Below are 15,937 nucleotides of genomic sequence, written 5' to 3' on the forward strand. Positions count from 1 at the left end.
CAAAGGTCATAGAACTTGAATTCTTTGGAACCTGGGAGCTGCATTTAAGAATTGGTTTGGCTTCCAGTTTTTACTTATCAGGATGGAGGGATCCGATAAATATTTGCAGTTCTTGGGGTTGTGGGGGAGTGGACAGGAATAGTTTAAGAGCTCTCCAACCCTGTATATCCAAGGACCACAAGGGTAGATACAGAAAAATAGAACAAGTCCGTGACTTTAGATTGCCACATCCTCTCTTCCTTTAAAGCTCAAACCTCCCAGAGTGGGGGAAAGACCTGGGTGAAAAAGCAAGTGTGGCACAAATAAAGTCTTCTTGCCAGACAGCACCCTGTCCCCGCTGCCTCTTTTGGACATAGTGTTCTATATATGCCTCCCGTGGGATGTGTGAGTCCCAGCCTGAGAGTGCCTGACAGAGCGGGCCTTAGACAGGGGACTCCGGCTCTTCAGGCCACATCCCCAGCCAGTCTAGCTTTTTCTTTAAGGGAAAAGGACAGAAGGGAAAAGAAAGATAAATAGACAAGTTTAACTTTAGTACCTAAGAACACATGAAAGAAATAATTCAAGTTACAGACCGGGTATCCCCAGTGTGGGGAACAGGTCAGAGAACACCAAACAGGTCAAATATTAACTTATTTACCAAATGGGGGGCCAGGGAAGGCAGGTTAAATTTTCATAAATCCTGGAGGTTTTTTACAGGAGCAGAGACCCTTCCATCTGCTCCACTCTAGATCTGACCAGATACTCCAGCTGATGATACCACCCAAGAGGGGTATCAGGGTGATTGATGAGAAAATGAGCTTGTACCCCACCTGGAGCTTGGGAAAGGAGAAGGGGCTTTGTCATGCCATTCAAATCCTGTGTTCTGGTCCCTATGGAACGAATAGCTGCTTGAATTACCCAACTTCTCCTGGGAGATCCTCCTCCTTTGTTCCAGGGGCCCAGAAGGCTCAGTATACGGCACTGTGCAGCCGCCTCTGCCCCAAGACACTCCCCAGACTGAGCTGGGACTGGTCTCCTTGGTTCCGTTTACCCTTTAAAAAATACTTTTACAAACAATTCTTTCCCACCCATCCCTCCCCCCCGACCCCAATAAAATAACATGGGAGTAGCAGCTGCTTCTACAGTTTTGTTTTGAAATGGTGTTAGATAAAATAAGGGAATAAATAGAGAATGGGTAAGAGGCGGACTCTCCATCCCCACGTCAGACTGTCAGAGGGAGTTCTAACGAAGAATCTTCCGGGGGCCTGTCCTCACTCGGCTGGGAGGTTTTCTCCACCACACAGCCCTCTTCATTGTCCGTGCGGAACGGGAGGCTCGAGGGGGACCACGAGGGGCGGAAGTCTTCATTCTCAGGCTCCTCAGTGTTACAATCTCCGGGCACTAGCGCTTCCAGAGTGGACGTTTTCCCCACTTCGGATTTACACAGGGCAGCTGGGTCTGTGGGGCTACAAGCCACCAGTGAGGTAACCGGGAGGGAGAAGACATTCAAATCCTTCTCCTTGGGGAAAGAGGGTGGGACTTCTTCTGTATTGGGCTCTCCTTTCAGCCCCAGGACTGGCCTCTGCTCCACCTGGTAATACACCAGGGGCCCGCTGTTCAAATAGGATGGGCTGGTCACTGCTGAGGCAGTGGGGTGGTCGGAGTTCTCAGCAAAACACAGGACCGAGGAGCCTGGGGGCAGCTGAGCCTGGATGAGAATGGGGGCCGTCAGGCCTGGGCACAGCTCTTCGGGAACAGCCAGGGGCTCCTCCAGAATGCACACGCCCAGGCTCTCTATGCTGGAGTCCAGGCTGGCACTAGAGCCGCTGGCGTCTTCCTCTGCCTTGAGCCGCTCGAGTTCCTCTGCGCTCTGCAGGTGCATCACTGCCGTCTCGTTCTCAGCAATGAACTCCTGGAAGTCCTGTGTCTCTGAGCCTTGGGCTCCCGTCAGGCTGCAGCTGGCCGTGGGTGAGGGCTCCTCGTCGGGGGCCGGTGGGCGGCTCACCTGCCGCTTGCTCTCCAGCTCAAGCTTCATGATGGTGTGGAGGTAATGAGTCCGGACCCGGATGGGATTAAATTCAATGCGCCCGGCCATGTTCCCACAGCCATCCCTCGAACAGCCACATGGGAAGGACATGCGGTCCACCTGAGGAGAGGACAAGAAGGTTGAGGAAGTTGAGACCACCAGACTTAACGATGGAGAGTGGAGACATGAGCTGGCAGCAAATAGGCAGCTGGAATTTGAGGTCTTAAAAGAGGAACCACCAGAAACAAATGTAACTCGCAGCGTGACCTAACAGAGCACTACGTGGTAGCTGTCAGGTAGTTTCAGTTCCAGCACAGCCATGAAGTAGCAGTGTGCCCTCAGGAAGGTCCTTTATCTCAGGGGCACCTCGTCACTTAAGCATCTGACTCTTGGGTTTAGGCTCAGGCCGTGGCCTCAGTGTCGTGGCATCAAGCCCTGCATCAGGCTCCACGCTCAGCGCAGAGTCTTCTCATTCCTCTCCCTTCCTTTCTCTCCTCTTCTTGTTCTTTCTCAAATACATAAAATCTTAGGGGGGAAAAAAAGAGGCCTGAGTGGCTCAGTCATTAAGCGTCTGCCTTTAGCTCAAGTCATGATCCTGGAGTCCTGGGACTGAGTCCCACATCAGGCTCCCTGCTCAACAGGAAGCCTGCTTCTCTCTCTCCCACTCCCCCTGCTTGTATTCCCTCTTTTGCTGTCTTTCTGTCAAATAAATGGGTAAAAATCTTAAAAAAAAAAGTCTTTATGTCTTCAGGGCTTTGTTTCTTCTACCAAATAAAATGTAGCCAAAAATGTTAAAGGGCCTTTCCAGTTAAAAAGTCCAAAGATACCTCTGAATGCTGACAGTTCTCACAGTAGAAGAAATTTTTGTGCCTCAGAGACTTATCCAGAATTCACCTAGTTAATTGAGAAAACAAAGGCCGGGGCCCAAGCCTACTACTGCCTTCTGCAGTGACAAGGAAATGAAGTGGAAGATCTAGCTGATCTAAAGCAATATATTCTAGGGAAACTAAGCAAAAGTGCCTTAGTTTTGCTAGGGTGCTACAATGACAGTTCAAACATTAACAATGGCCAGCTTTTTACCACCTGGTTCATCTTTCCCTGATGGTGGACCAGCTGAGGTCCAGAGCAGTTACTAAGGTATGTAGTTTACAGACCAGAAATATCTGGAAAGGAGATCCTCTCTGCCTCCTTTATCTCCCTTTTGGACCCCAAAAAGGAAAGAAGCCCACACATACCAATAAAAAACCCCACAAAAAACATGAGCAAATATACATATACAAATATACAATGTCTTCCTATGATACCAACTTCTAGAACTCTCCATTCCAGTTCTTAGGAGCAGTCCAATTCTTAGGACTATTCTCAGGACTGTATAACAGACTGATTCATTATGGGACTTCAGTCTGAAAAGCAGTATTTGGCCAGATCTGCTACAGCTATTACCTACCTAAAAACAAGAAAGAAAAGGTTCATTAGGATACATTCAACCACAAGGACTCAGCACCACATCCTCAGTATACAAGTTCCAAATAAATTTCATCCTTTGGGATGGTACTGCTATTTTCAATGGAGAACTGCCTTCTAAGCTGTCTCTTCAGGTCAGCTAGGGGATGATGTCTTCCATCTTTTAGGACACTGGACTTGAGCTCTGCCAGGCCAAGTCTGATCCTGAATTACATGAACCCGAGAATTATTTTGAGTTTTACAAAATTGGAGTAGAGGTCCTGTGAGTGTTTGCAAGATAAAACCTGAAGGCCTACCTCGTCTCTCTGCTTCCTTTTAGCTCATGAAATCAGTCAATATTTAAGGATCAGCTACTAACATTAAATGTATTAACCCATGTTCCCCCATCTGCTGACAGCTGCTGCTTATCACTTCTGAGGTGAGAAACACAGAAAGATAATTGCTATCTCCCCAGCTTAGGAATCCTGTCATGCTTGGTTTTTTTCCCTTGGTGGAGAAGGGCTGTGGAACTAGGGAGTGTTGCCAGTCATGGGGAATCCACCCACAGACGAAGGGCAGCCTCCCATGTTCACTGGTCCCCACACCACCTACCCGAGACTCTAGGTCTGCCATCTCAGGCAAACTTGTAGACTGACCTGGCATTTAATCCCAGCCTGACTACAGGCACAGGCTTCTGGGTCACAATAGAGGCGACAGTCACAACCACACTCTTCACGTGACAGGCGGATGGCTCGAAGTTCTTGCTTCTCTTCAGCATCAATGCGGTGCACCCCTGAAGCCCTGAGCAAAGCCCGTCGCCGTTTGGTGGGCAGGGGCTGCAGGAAGAAATAATCGTCCACCTCCACATTTTCCACATCGATATCTTCATCTGAGACATCATCCAGGGTCAGGCCATCAGCCTCCACCGACTCCACCGTCCCATTCTTGGTCAGCTACCGGGAGACAGGAGGAAGGAAAGGTTAGCCTTGAGAGCAACAGACCCGAAAGAACTTTCTGCTATGATGGGTATATCCATGCTGCTCGTAGCACATGTAGCTACTGAGCTCTTGTACATGCGGCCAGCACAAAGAAGAAGGGAAACTTTTTAATTTTATTTCATTTTAATTGAGTATAAATAGCCACATGTGGCTACTCGCTACCACCATACTGGATTGTTTAAGAGAATAAATCGAGAGCAGGAAGGCAGGCAGCCTTTGGCAGCTCTAACACCTCCCTGTCAACACAGAGGCTATCACCTTTCTGGATCAAAGTTTCTCAAAGCCTGTGTCTCATTGTCCCTCCTAGAAAATAGTATTTTCCCACAAATATACCCTCCATTCCCAGCCCTAGGTCCCGTAACTTTAGCGAACTTGCCTTCTAACGACAGGGAGGAGGTCTGCCAATGGCTGGATGTTCCTTGGATATCTAGACAACTTGCAAGACACCCTTCAATCTGTACCCCCAAGGACCCAAAACCACAAAGAGCACACTAAAGTGTAGTACAAGGCTACCAGGTCTTCGCAAGGAAACTGAAGCCCCACAGTGTGAAGAATTGTCTGCACACACACAAGAGCTTCATTTCACTGGGAGGAGAAAAAAAACCAACCAATTAAACGGCTATCCAAGCCCTCACTTCCAACCCACAGCCTAGAATACACTCATTCTCCTTCCTAATCCTTTTTATTTGATTTCAAAGAAAAGCTGTAGGTGAAGTAGGGAGGTGTATATAATACCGGGGTACTCTCTAGAGGCAGAAATCTGGGTTCTCTGGACTGAGAAAAGACAGAGAACCAGGAAAAGGGAGTCTTCGTGGAAGGACAGGCTGAAGACAATCTGGACAGGTGAGTTTTGAAAACTCACGCGAGAATTCAAGGAAAGAAAATGAGACTGCATGATGCCCAGAGCTCTGAAAGCTACCAGCAGGATGAGAGCCAAGCTCCTGGAGGGGCCGGTTTATTTCATCAGACCCAGCCACAGATGAGTGCTAGTAAAGGAACAACTCCTGGGAGACAGATGATGCAACAGACCCGGCTAATCAGCTCCACACCTGTTGTGTTTGTTTGGGGGAAGGGGGGCAGGGGGGACAAACACAGGGGTGCTTCTGGGTGTTTCCTGGTCTGTTATTTTTGTGCCAGGCAGACCCATGGTGAGGGGCCCTTCTGCCAACCTTGGGACTGCTCCCCTTGTCTGTTTTGCTGGGGATGGGCTCCTCCTAAGCACCCTCCCTCCCGCTGTCCTCTCCAGGGAGAGAGATTAGAGATGCAATAGGAAGAAACCCACATAGATGTAAGAGCTTCATGTAACACAACAGAGGTGGCATTTCAACTCAAGTGAGAGAGAGAGTCCTCTGGTCATTAAATGATATTGGGATAACTGGATATTTTTCTGAAAACTAAGTAAAGCTGGATCTCCAATTCATACTCCCCCAAATAATGACTTCCATGTTAGTAAAAGGCCAGAATTAAAAATAATAATAATAATAATAATAATAATAATGGAAGGATTAGAACAATTACACATCATTAAAGCTCCAGAGTACCAGGAGCTTTTTTGGGTGGGTAGGGGGTGGGGGAGCGAACAGCCTAAAAAGGAAAGTATTAGATGGCACATGGGAGATGCAAAGGATGTATTTTTTTAGATTAACATTCTCCCCTGCAGAGTACTGAAGATGGGAAAATTTTCTAAGAAAAGAAAACTGGACCCGGGGAGGGCAAAGTAAGGGTTTTCTCTTGACACAGAAAGATTTATCAGTTGCCACACTCGTGCTGCTCTTCACTAAATCAGCTACTAAATAGTAATCCTACGTCAGCCTCAAAGTTGCCTGGCTCTGTCCCTAGACCTCTGACAAGCGAGGCCAGAGAGCAGGACGGAATCGTGCTTTGCCAGGTTATCCCTCGACCAGATCTAGCAGAGAGGTTTCTTCTAGGCAAAGGGAAGAAAAGCCTTCGCTGCAAATGGTGAGAACAGTGTTTATTTCCCCTGCTGTTGCTATAGCAGCAGGAAGGTGATAGGGTCAGTGAAGGAATTCCTCAGACACAAGAAAGGGACGCCTCAATGTCATTCCAGTCAGAAAAACAGGTGGAAGGCTCCGGGAGTGGGCTGCGGGAAGGAGACGTCGCTGGCAGAGGGAGAAGGAATGAGATGCCATTAGCCCATATCCTCTGCCCTCAGTTCTCCAACCACCCCATGTTCTGGGATTTCACCCACAACTCTGGAAATAATGCACCCACCTGTTTGAATATAGGTCCGCATGCTTTGGGCCCACAAGAAACTTGGCCAGGCGGAGAGCAGTGTTCTCCAAATTTGGAACCAGGAACTCAGGGTAGGGCAGGGGGAGGGGAGTTGTTGCGGCCCGGTGGAAAGTATGGCTGTGGAGGGCCAAGCAGTGCCAAGAGCAACTGGGCGGCTGTAAAGAGCCATCCCTTACGAAATGGGTCTTCTTCCAGCCCTGCTCTCCTCCTAAACTCGAAGAGCGGGTATGGCATCCAATGGCAGGCCCAGTACCGTACAAACTGAAATAGCTGTGTGGTAATGCTGTTGCTTACACCCAAAAGACCATCACCTAGGGGGGACAGAGGTTTCATAAACAGCAGGGTCTACTGGAGAAAGCCTGTTTTGTGCCTGGGACAACAGATAGTCATCTGACAAGAAAGTGAAACAACGTGCTTCCTCGGGTTCCCAGGGTGACAGACTTGAATGTTTTCAGGTATTCGCACCTTAAACGTGTAAAAAACTTGCTAAGGGGGCAAGGGTAGGGAATTCTAAGCAAGTCATTTTGCTATCTTGTGTAGATTCCCCACCAGAGACAGAAAGAATGGTGTCTCAGACTGAGATTTGATTCCAAATCTGAGACTTCTCACTAGAAAGATCTGGAATCTCTACACGCCAAGGGCAATAGACAAATTAAATAACCAAGAGACCTAGATGGTTTCCCACTTTTGTCTTGGGACATGGTTAAGTAACCGCACCCCAGACCCCAGACCCCTTTAGGCACCTTCATCTTCTTGGCATGGAGTTTCTCCTCCTTCAGATGCTCACGAAGAATCTCCCGATGGTTGACCTCCTGCTCCTGAGCAAACTCACAGAGCGTGTAGCTGCGCACAGAGTTATGGCGCTGGGCCATGCCCAGCGAGCTCCCTCCCTGGCTGGGCACACTGGTGAAACCCTGGCGCCGGGCAAAGTAGTATACAGTCACCTGGTCAAAGCGGACATTCTTCCTCCGCAGTTGCTTCTGTCGCTTGAGGATGGATGTGGCTGAGAAGGGAGCACAGAGCGGTTTTACCAACCCCAAAATGGCCTGCCTGGGGCCCTCATTCTTTTTCATCAGCCTAGGTGCTCAGTTATTGTCCAAAGTGCTCTCTGTGCCTTGAAACACTTCTAATCTTCCTGTCATAAATGCACAGTTGGGAGGGACCCTGAACATCGGCTGGTCTGTACCACTGCCTCCAGGCTGACTTTACCCAAAGAGATGACCCCAAGAGCTAATTTTGGACATTAGCTGGGAAGAGGATCTCTAGGTAATCTTTTCAGGCTCTAACAATCTATACGGCTTCACTGTCCAATGCGACAACTACCAGCCACATGTGGCAATTGAAAGTAGTAATTTAAAAACAAATAAACAAAAAAAAAAACCCCAAACTTAAATTCAGCTCCTCAGTTACACTAATCACATTTCAAGTGCTCAGAGCTACATATGGCTAATGGCTACCATACTGGGCACTGCAGATATAGAACACTTGTATCATAACAGAAAATTCTATTGGGCAGTGTTATCTAGAGCTGGGGATGGTGTACTTCTTCTTTAAGGGGCCCGACAGTAAATACCATAAGATCTCTGCTACAGCTACTCAACTCTGCCACTGTGATATGAAAGCAATTACAATGTGTGTGGCTGTGTGCCAATAAAACTTTATTTACAAAAATGGGCAGAGGGCCAGATCTGGTCCATAGGTAACCTCTGATCTATAGAATCAGAGGTTCTTTCCAAGAAATTAATGGAGCCATGAGAATTGGGAAATCTGGAGCTGCCCCAGTTGTCCAGGCAACATGTATGTCCTTCTAGAGCTACAACTGTGTGGTACTCTGGTCGGTTAAGGGTAGAATCCTGGACGACTTCTTCAATTTAATTCTGCCAGTTCTGGGGACCTATAAACCACAGCATAGGAAAAATCAGCTAGAATAAGTTAGACCTAAGTCTATGATATTAGAGCAATCAAGTCCTCCGAAGAGTAAGGTTGGGCTAAGAATGGAAAAGACCATGATTCGGGGAAAAGCCCCCTGCCAGAGAGAAGAAGCTGTCTCAAGGACTGCAGTGGGCTCTGATGCTCAGAGGACGTGGGTGGAGGCTGGGGGTGGAGGGGCTCACTCACGTGTGAAGCTAGCAGCTGTAGGAGGATTGAGGCTGTCACAGCTGTCAGCACTGTCACTGCTGGAGATCTCATCATCTGAGTTGGAAACCGATGAGCCCACATCCACATCATCAAACTTCCTCTTGAGACTCGATCCCGTGAATGCATCCATTGGTTTCAAAGGGGTTTCCTTGGGGAGCCCACCACGTTGGCCCCAAAGGCCCTGCTCACCACCGGTTAGTCAGGCGCATTAGGATTCTGCCCAGGGGAAAAGAGGAATCAGCATTCCTGTTCTGAGCCGGACCCCTCCCAAGTCTATACACACAGCTCTCCAAATGAAGAAAGTAAGTCCCTGAGCTAGTGCTGATGTCTGGTCTCTCGAGACAAGGTCATTTCTCTACTTATTCTGGCCAACGTTTTCCTACTTTTATTTTCCCTTCAGGCCCTCCAGTCTCAGTCGCTCTAAAATAATGAGATGAGTAACAGCAGCACCTTTCTGAGCAGAGTGAAGGCCTCTGGTTCCAGGCCAGCTGGGCTCTGGGTTTCATTAGCCTGGGAATAACGGGAGCGGCTCCTGAGCGCACACGGGAGCTCTCCAAGGGGCCAGCACCAGGGACTGGAGATCACAGGCAGAATTAGGCTGGGCCCAAACCCAGACTAGATCCAATTATTTTTCCTAGTGAAAATTTAGCCTGGCTTTTCCCAAAGTGTATACATTAAATCAACTAGTTCCACGGATATTAATAGCTTTACGTGGAAATAGGACCGCTGTGTCCAAATAGTTTAGAAGAATGCTTATGACAGGACAGCTTGGAGGCTTTTACTATGCTAACGAGCGTGGTGAAGGGTGAGAGCAAACATAGCGCAGGGGTCCCCACACCTGATCATGGAACCCTCTGTTTCCATAGTGTCTCACTGCGGGTGGGCAAGTGATTCTTGGAACACACTTTGGGACAAATACTGCTCTAGGCTCTGGAGTTCAGAGTTTATCAGAAGCCCAGGAAAACACTTACACCCAGATCTTTACAAGGGTGAAGTTTCTCATCAGGCTGCTAGAAAGGTCAAATTCCGTTCTGAAGAATGGACTGAAGATTAGAATCGGCACTGCCTTGAAAAGCCCGACTCCTTTTCAATCTCAAACATCTCCATAAAATTGGGCCCAGCTGGCCAACCACCATCCCCTGTGCGAGGAAAACTTAGCTTTACCATCTTAGCCCTCTGCAAAGAAGCCGGCACAGGAAAAACAAATAGCAAAAAAGTGACAGTTGGCTCTGGTGTCGTCAACATGGTAGGCAGGGTTTTTGACACGTCACCTACACACAGAGTCCGGGATGGTCCATTTCCCAGTGACAAAGCTTTCTCCTTCTCCGTCTTTGAACTTAAGTTCCCAAGAAGATGAATCTGCTTGACAGAAATGCTGTCAGAGCCGGAGCCACACGTGACGCTACGAAGCCTCCCTGCTTTGCCTCAGTAATGCCAGAATCTCCCCAGACTATGATCTCACTAGTTGCTAATTATGCAGCAGGAATAACACTGCCCAGGAAGACAGGGCTGCATTACTGCAGAGCAGCTACCCAGAATACACCGTGGTGCTGCGAGATGCCTGCTACAGATTCAACCAGACTTAGTAAGTACTCGAGCGAAGACACTTCCTGATCTATCTGTCCAGATCCCATGAACATTCACACTCTAGTCACAAGATGTACCTAAGAAACCTCAGCCATCGTAGGTCTCCGACAAGCACATTCTTGAAATAAATTTGGCCAGGGAGGGGGTTAAAATCAAGTACTTGCTAAGAACTGTAATTAAATGTAAAAAGGAACCCAAGGTGTCAATTCTGTTCCTTAGGTTACTCATCTTACCACTGGAGGTCACATTCCCAGGACATGTAAAAATAGAGCCAAGGACCTTTTAATGTGGTAAGATTTCGGCTGGGCTTAAAGATACCTCTTTTTTAAATTTTTTTTAAAGATTTTATTTATTTATTTGATAGAGACACAGTGAGAGAGGGAACACAAGCAGGGGGAATGGGAGAGGGAGAAGTAGGTTTCCCGCTGAGTAGGGAGCCCTATGCAGGACTTGATCCCAGGATGACCCTGGGATCATGACCCGAGCTGAAGGCAGCTGCCCAACAACTGAGCCACCCAGGTGCCCCTTAAAGATACCTCTTAACTAATAAATCCCCATCCATTCGAGGATGGGAGGGCGGTAATCTTTAAAATTGAGAACTTAATGTGGGTGGGGTAAAATTAAAAGCGAGTTGGGGCACTTGGGTGGCTCAGTGGGGTAAGCCTCTGCCTTCGGCTGGGATTGGCCCTGGCCCTGGCCCTGCACCGTAGGTCCTGTGTTGTAGGCCCTGTGTCGTGGGGCTTTCTGCTTAGTAGGGAGCCTGCTTTCCCCTTCCCCAGCCTGCCTCTCTGCCTACTTGTGATCTCTCTCTCTGTCAATAGATAAATAAAATCTTAAAAAAAAAAAAAAGAGAGAGAGAGAATAATGTTGACAACCGAACTGAATTTTTCCTCCCCACTTAAAAACCTTATCAACCAGATGAAAACTCAGACTGCGCAGAAAAATCTGCTTTCTCAGAAAGGGCCTAAGACCAGCTCTAGTTTTCACTGAGATGTCTAGTGTTGCTATGGGGAAAGTGGCTTCTTCCTTGGCCTGGAAGCAGAAGTGCAGTCCTCTTCTTTCCTCCAGCGTCTCTTTGCTTCCAGGAGTGTGGCTTCCCTTTGACTATTTCTCTTTATGCCCTGCATGAGGCTGGGTTTGGTCCAAAATCATCTTTATTATTAAAATTCTTACTGTCTCAACCCAGCTGCCCTCAGGGGGATCACTTCCTCTGGTGCAGCAAGGATTGCTGGCGCTTTGTTCCACTCTCCTTTGCCCTTTTCTCTATGTCTTTCCCACTTCCACTCCTGGAATAGTGGCTTCTGGGCAATGATAAGAGGGAGGTAAGAAAGAGGGGAGAAAAAAGAAAGTAGAAAGAAAGAAAAGATGTGAAACCTAGGAGAAAGGTATTTTCCTTAAAATGCCGGGGGATCATCTGAACCCCTGGCTATGTAGGTAAGTAATGTGCATACTGACTGAGCTCTCCTCACCCTACCCAGGACCGCTCTGCATCACTTTCTCTGACATTTGCTCCACTATATATACAATCCATTGATTCTGTCCTGACAACCGGTATAAATTTAAATTTCAATCCAGCCTTCCTTGCCCAACTCTGGTGTGAACCTGACTTGTCAGAAAAAGATACTCGGTTGCACACCAAAAACAAACCTCCCATCCATTTGCACAGTGGCCTGAAGAGACCTCTCTTTGCAACGGAAAGAACCAGAATAGGCCCCACACTTTCCAGTTCATTAGATCAACCTCTTTTCAAACCACACCTCGAAATCAGTCATTCCCACCTCTCTCAACCATTCACTGGCAGAGGATCGATGTCTGTGTTCAAGAGAAACACCTGTGATTTATACTCCAAGCACCTAAACCCATACGGAAATAATGAAGGTGAAACTGGAAATGCAGGCCATAACTGACAGTTAACTGTCAAAATCACCAACTCAAACAACAAATGCTTTTGGGGAAAATAGCGCAAACCCCCATAAAAGCTTTTTAATGCCAGTGAAATGAAAGGTCAGCTGACTTTCTGGCTACATGCCTTATGGTCCTTTCTCAAGTGTTTCTAGTTGAGTATTTCCCAAAGGTATAAGAAATAAAGCATACCTACAGAGTACAGAAGATATGACGCTAGCACCAAGTAAAGATCTATAGCGTACGTGCATTTTAGTACTAGATCTAAGCCTTTTCAGGCCTGTAGGATTCCTATCACAACCTCTCCAAAACAAAACAACAACACAGTTTATGTGAGTGAGACTAGCAAAAGAGGGGCTTGCCCGGGAAAAATTCTCTGGATTCAACATGTATTTGCAAAGGTTGGGCAACAAAAGCCTCTCTCTTGAGTATAAAATAGTAATACAAGGTATATCTCACAGGAGAAAGCCTCTTCACGCCATTGGAACCCAACCTCCTGCTAAAGGTCAAGGGACCAAAATCTCTGGTAGGATTGTCAGGGTTATCTTCTGTAGCTGGGTTAGAAGGAAGGCAGGTTTGCTGCCAAGTGTTTGGATAAACCTGAGTAAGATAACCTGACCTGTTTCTTCTTTTACAAGATATTGCTGTTGATTTTCAAATACTATGAATTTCATGGATCCGCATGTCCTTCTGATTACCAGGATCATGAACTTATAAAGTGCTTGAGTGCAAACATACTGTTTAAACTAGGTATTTTAAGGAAGCCCCCCTCTAGCCCACACTGTTTTGTTTTTGGATTTTTTACCCATTCATTACCACAAGGTTAGAATTCGGCTTTCCACGTCTAAACTACCATAGTATGGAGGACACAAGATCTCTGTGGGAGACCCGGAACATGATGCTGCAGGAACCATTAACTCTCAAGGATATCCAGTCATTTATAACTCTGGCACACACCAACATCCTCCTGGGTTTGGAGATTAGCAAGATGTAACGTCAGAAAAGAAATAAAAATCTGAATAAACTATGAATTTACCTTAAACTGAAAACTATAGGACAAGAGGACACTGTGTCTCTTGGGGATAACTTCTAACATTTCATACTGAAGAACGGTTTGTGTGTCACACTGCCACTCTAACCCCTTTAAAAGGATAAATCAAGACCATGGCACTAAAAGGGATGGATGGCAGTCAGTTGCGTGTTTGGGCCTGTGGAAAATGATCAAGATAGCAGCCAGGGCAAGTGATGCTTTCGTTTTCCCCCACAACGCTAGAAAAATGGGAGACATCAGGAACCTGAGCCGAAAGGACATGTCAAGGCATCAGTTCCCTTTAATGGACACCCCTACTGAACCCTTCAGCTCCCGGCCCATTTCTCTGATTCCTGCTAACCTTCCCGCTCATTCCAATCGTCTGCAGCCCCTGCCCAGTCTTCCTCATCCCTTCCTGCCTGCTACTCACAAATTCCCAACCACTCCTCCCACATTTTCCTCTATCCGCCCTCCCCTTCCTTCACTTCCCTCCATCCTACATCACCTCCACTCCATTCCGAACTCAACCCTCATCCGCAATCCTGCCAGCTTCCAAGCCGCCCATCGGTCTCCCCCGAGCTGCCCCCGCAGTCCGGGCCCGCGTCCTCCGTGCCCCTAGCTCCCACGCCTCTCCCGACTCTTTCCTTTCCCAGCGGCGCCCTGGCTCCCCGCCCCCCGACCGCTCCCGTCCGAGCCTCCCTCATTTCTGACCCCTCCATCCGCGCAGCTCTGGGTTGACCACTCCTCCACAGCCGCCCGAGGGCCGATCCCGAGAAAGGATGAGGCGGCACCCTCCGCCCCGCACCCCCAGGCCCATTACCGGCCCCGCCGCTGCTGCCTCCTCCCGTGATGGTCTCTGCCGCCCCCGCTGCCGCCGCCGCCGCCGCCCTAGCCCGGGTGGGAAGGAAAGAGGAGATAGCGAGTCCCGGGCCCGCGGCGACGGTCGGGGAGTTCCCAGGGCGGCAGGGCTGGGAGGGAGGGCGGGTGGGCAGGTCGGCCGGCAGGCGGTGGAGGGCGGGCGGCTCCAGCAACTCGGGCGCCCCCGGTAGCAGACGCCCAGAACCGCCCCGGCTCCGGCTAACAATAGGCTCCGGCCGCAGCGCTCTGGCTCTTATAGGCGCCGGCACGTCCTGACCGAGCCCCGGGGCAGGCTGGGAAATGGAGTCTACGTGCCAGCCCCACCCCCGCGGCATGCCGGGAATTGGAGGCGGAGACCGGCGCAGAGCCGAAAGTCGCCGGCAGACCGGCTCTGGAGGCGGGGTCTCTGCTGCAGTGGAACCTGGGAAAGCGAGTTTCGCGCCGCTGCAGCCCTTAAAAGAGGAAGGGGACAGCCTCAGCCACACATCTTCAATGACTAAACGAATCTGTCTCTAAAACTCACCTTTTCCTTTCGCCAGGACCACATTCCCATACCTAAAGAACACGGTTCCCCTTGTGCTCGCCCGTGGGAGCTTAGTCTTTTTTTTTTTTTTAAGATTTTATTTATTTATTTGACAGACAGATCACAAGTAGGCAGAGAGGCAGGCAGAGAGAGAGAGAGAGGAAGCAGGCTCCCTGCTGAGCAGAGAGCCCGATGCGGTACTCGATCCCAAGACCCCGAGATCATGACCTGAGCCGAAGGCAGCGGCTTAACCCACTGAGCCACTCAGGTGCCCCGTGGGAGCTTAGTCTTAAGCAGCATGACATGCTGCAACCTGCCTAAGGTATAGAAAAGACAATACACTGTATGGAGTTACCGCGATACGGATTGACTGGTTGATGTGTTTTCTATCAAAAATAGGTTTACATGATCTCTGATCTTAACAACTTTGCAACTCATTTTTTTTTTTTTTAAGATTTTATTTATTTGACAGATCACAAGTAGGCAGAGAGGCAGGCAGAGAGAGAGAGAGGAGGAAGCAGGCTCCCTGCTGAGCAGAGAGCCCGATGTGGGACTCGATCCCAGCACCCTGAGATCATGACCTGAGCCGAAGGCAGCGGCTTAACCCACTGAGCCACCCAGGCACCCCTGCAACTCATTTTTAAGATGGGAAAACCGAAGACTCGGAAGTCAGAAGTTCTATGTCATTTGCCAAGGACACCCATCCTTGGCTTCTGGCCTCACTCAGAATAGGAGCATACGGCTCTTCTTTGACTTACAAGGCCCTATCACATATAGGTAGGTACATTCCCTCTCCCTAATAGCCTCATCACCCCCCATCCATCTTGTTTCCTTCTACTTTTCCCCTCCTGTACTCTGTTTTAACTACATCAGCCCATTGACCTCCCTGCATTTCCTTCAACGATCATGCTCTCACCTCAGGGCCTTTTCCCTAAAACACTTTCCCTAGCAGGCCACATACCTACTCCTTTGCTCAAATGTCCCCATATCAGACTTTCCTTAACCATTTTTCCATAATGGTGCTTCCCCTTAGTCTCTATCCCGCTGGCTTATATTTCTTCTTAGCATTTATCACCTGATTGATGTATATTTTTGTCTTCTCTCACTTGACTAAATTCCATGAGAGCAAGGAATTGCTTTGTTTACTGTATCCTGAGCACCCCCTGGTATTTGACATTTAGGAATTCACTAGGTATTCA

General features: G+C 48.5%; 1 protein-coding gene across 4 annotated transcripts; it reads right to left on the reverse strand.

Moving 5' to 3' along the window:
* Positions 1-1,113: 1,113 nt before the first annotated feature.
* On the reverse strand, positions 1,114-14,510 carry CSRNP2 (cysteine and serine rich nuclear protein 2). 4 transcript variants are annotated; one of them, XM_082741304.1, is made up of 6 exons: positions 14,178-14,486; positions 9,810-9,977; positions 8,818-9,054; positions 7,443-7,702; positions 4,105-4,401; positions 1,114-2,125 (listed from the first exon to the last, which is right to left on the reverse strand). In XM_082741304.1, exons 3-6 carry the CDS (start codon positions 8,966-8,968, stop codon positions 1,202-1,204), a joined length of 1,632 nt encoding a protein of 543 aa, XP_082597430.1. In that variant the 5' UTR covers positions 8,969-9,054; positions 9,810-9,977; positions 14,178-14,486; the 3' UTR covers positions 1,114-1,201. The 4 variants fall into 4 exon arrangements, with proteins under 4 accessions (XP_082597430.1, XP_082597429.1, XP_082597427.1 ...); XM_082741303.1 differs by having other exon boundaries at positions 14,069-14,486; XM_082741301.1 differs by lacking the exon at positions 9,810-9,977 and having other exon boundaries at positions 14,069-14,510.
* Positions 14,511-15,937: the final 1,427 nt, after the last annotated feature.

Source organism: Mustela nivalis (assembly GCF_964662115.1).
Source record: "Mustela nivalis genome assembly, chromosome: 7".
Classification (NCBI taxonomy): domain Eukaryota; kingdom Metazoa; phylum Chordata; class Mammalia; order Carnivora; family Mustelidae; genus Mustela; species Mustela nivalis.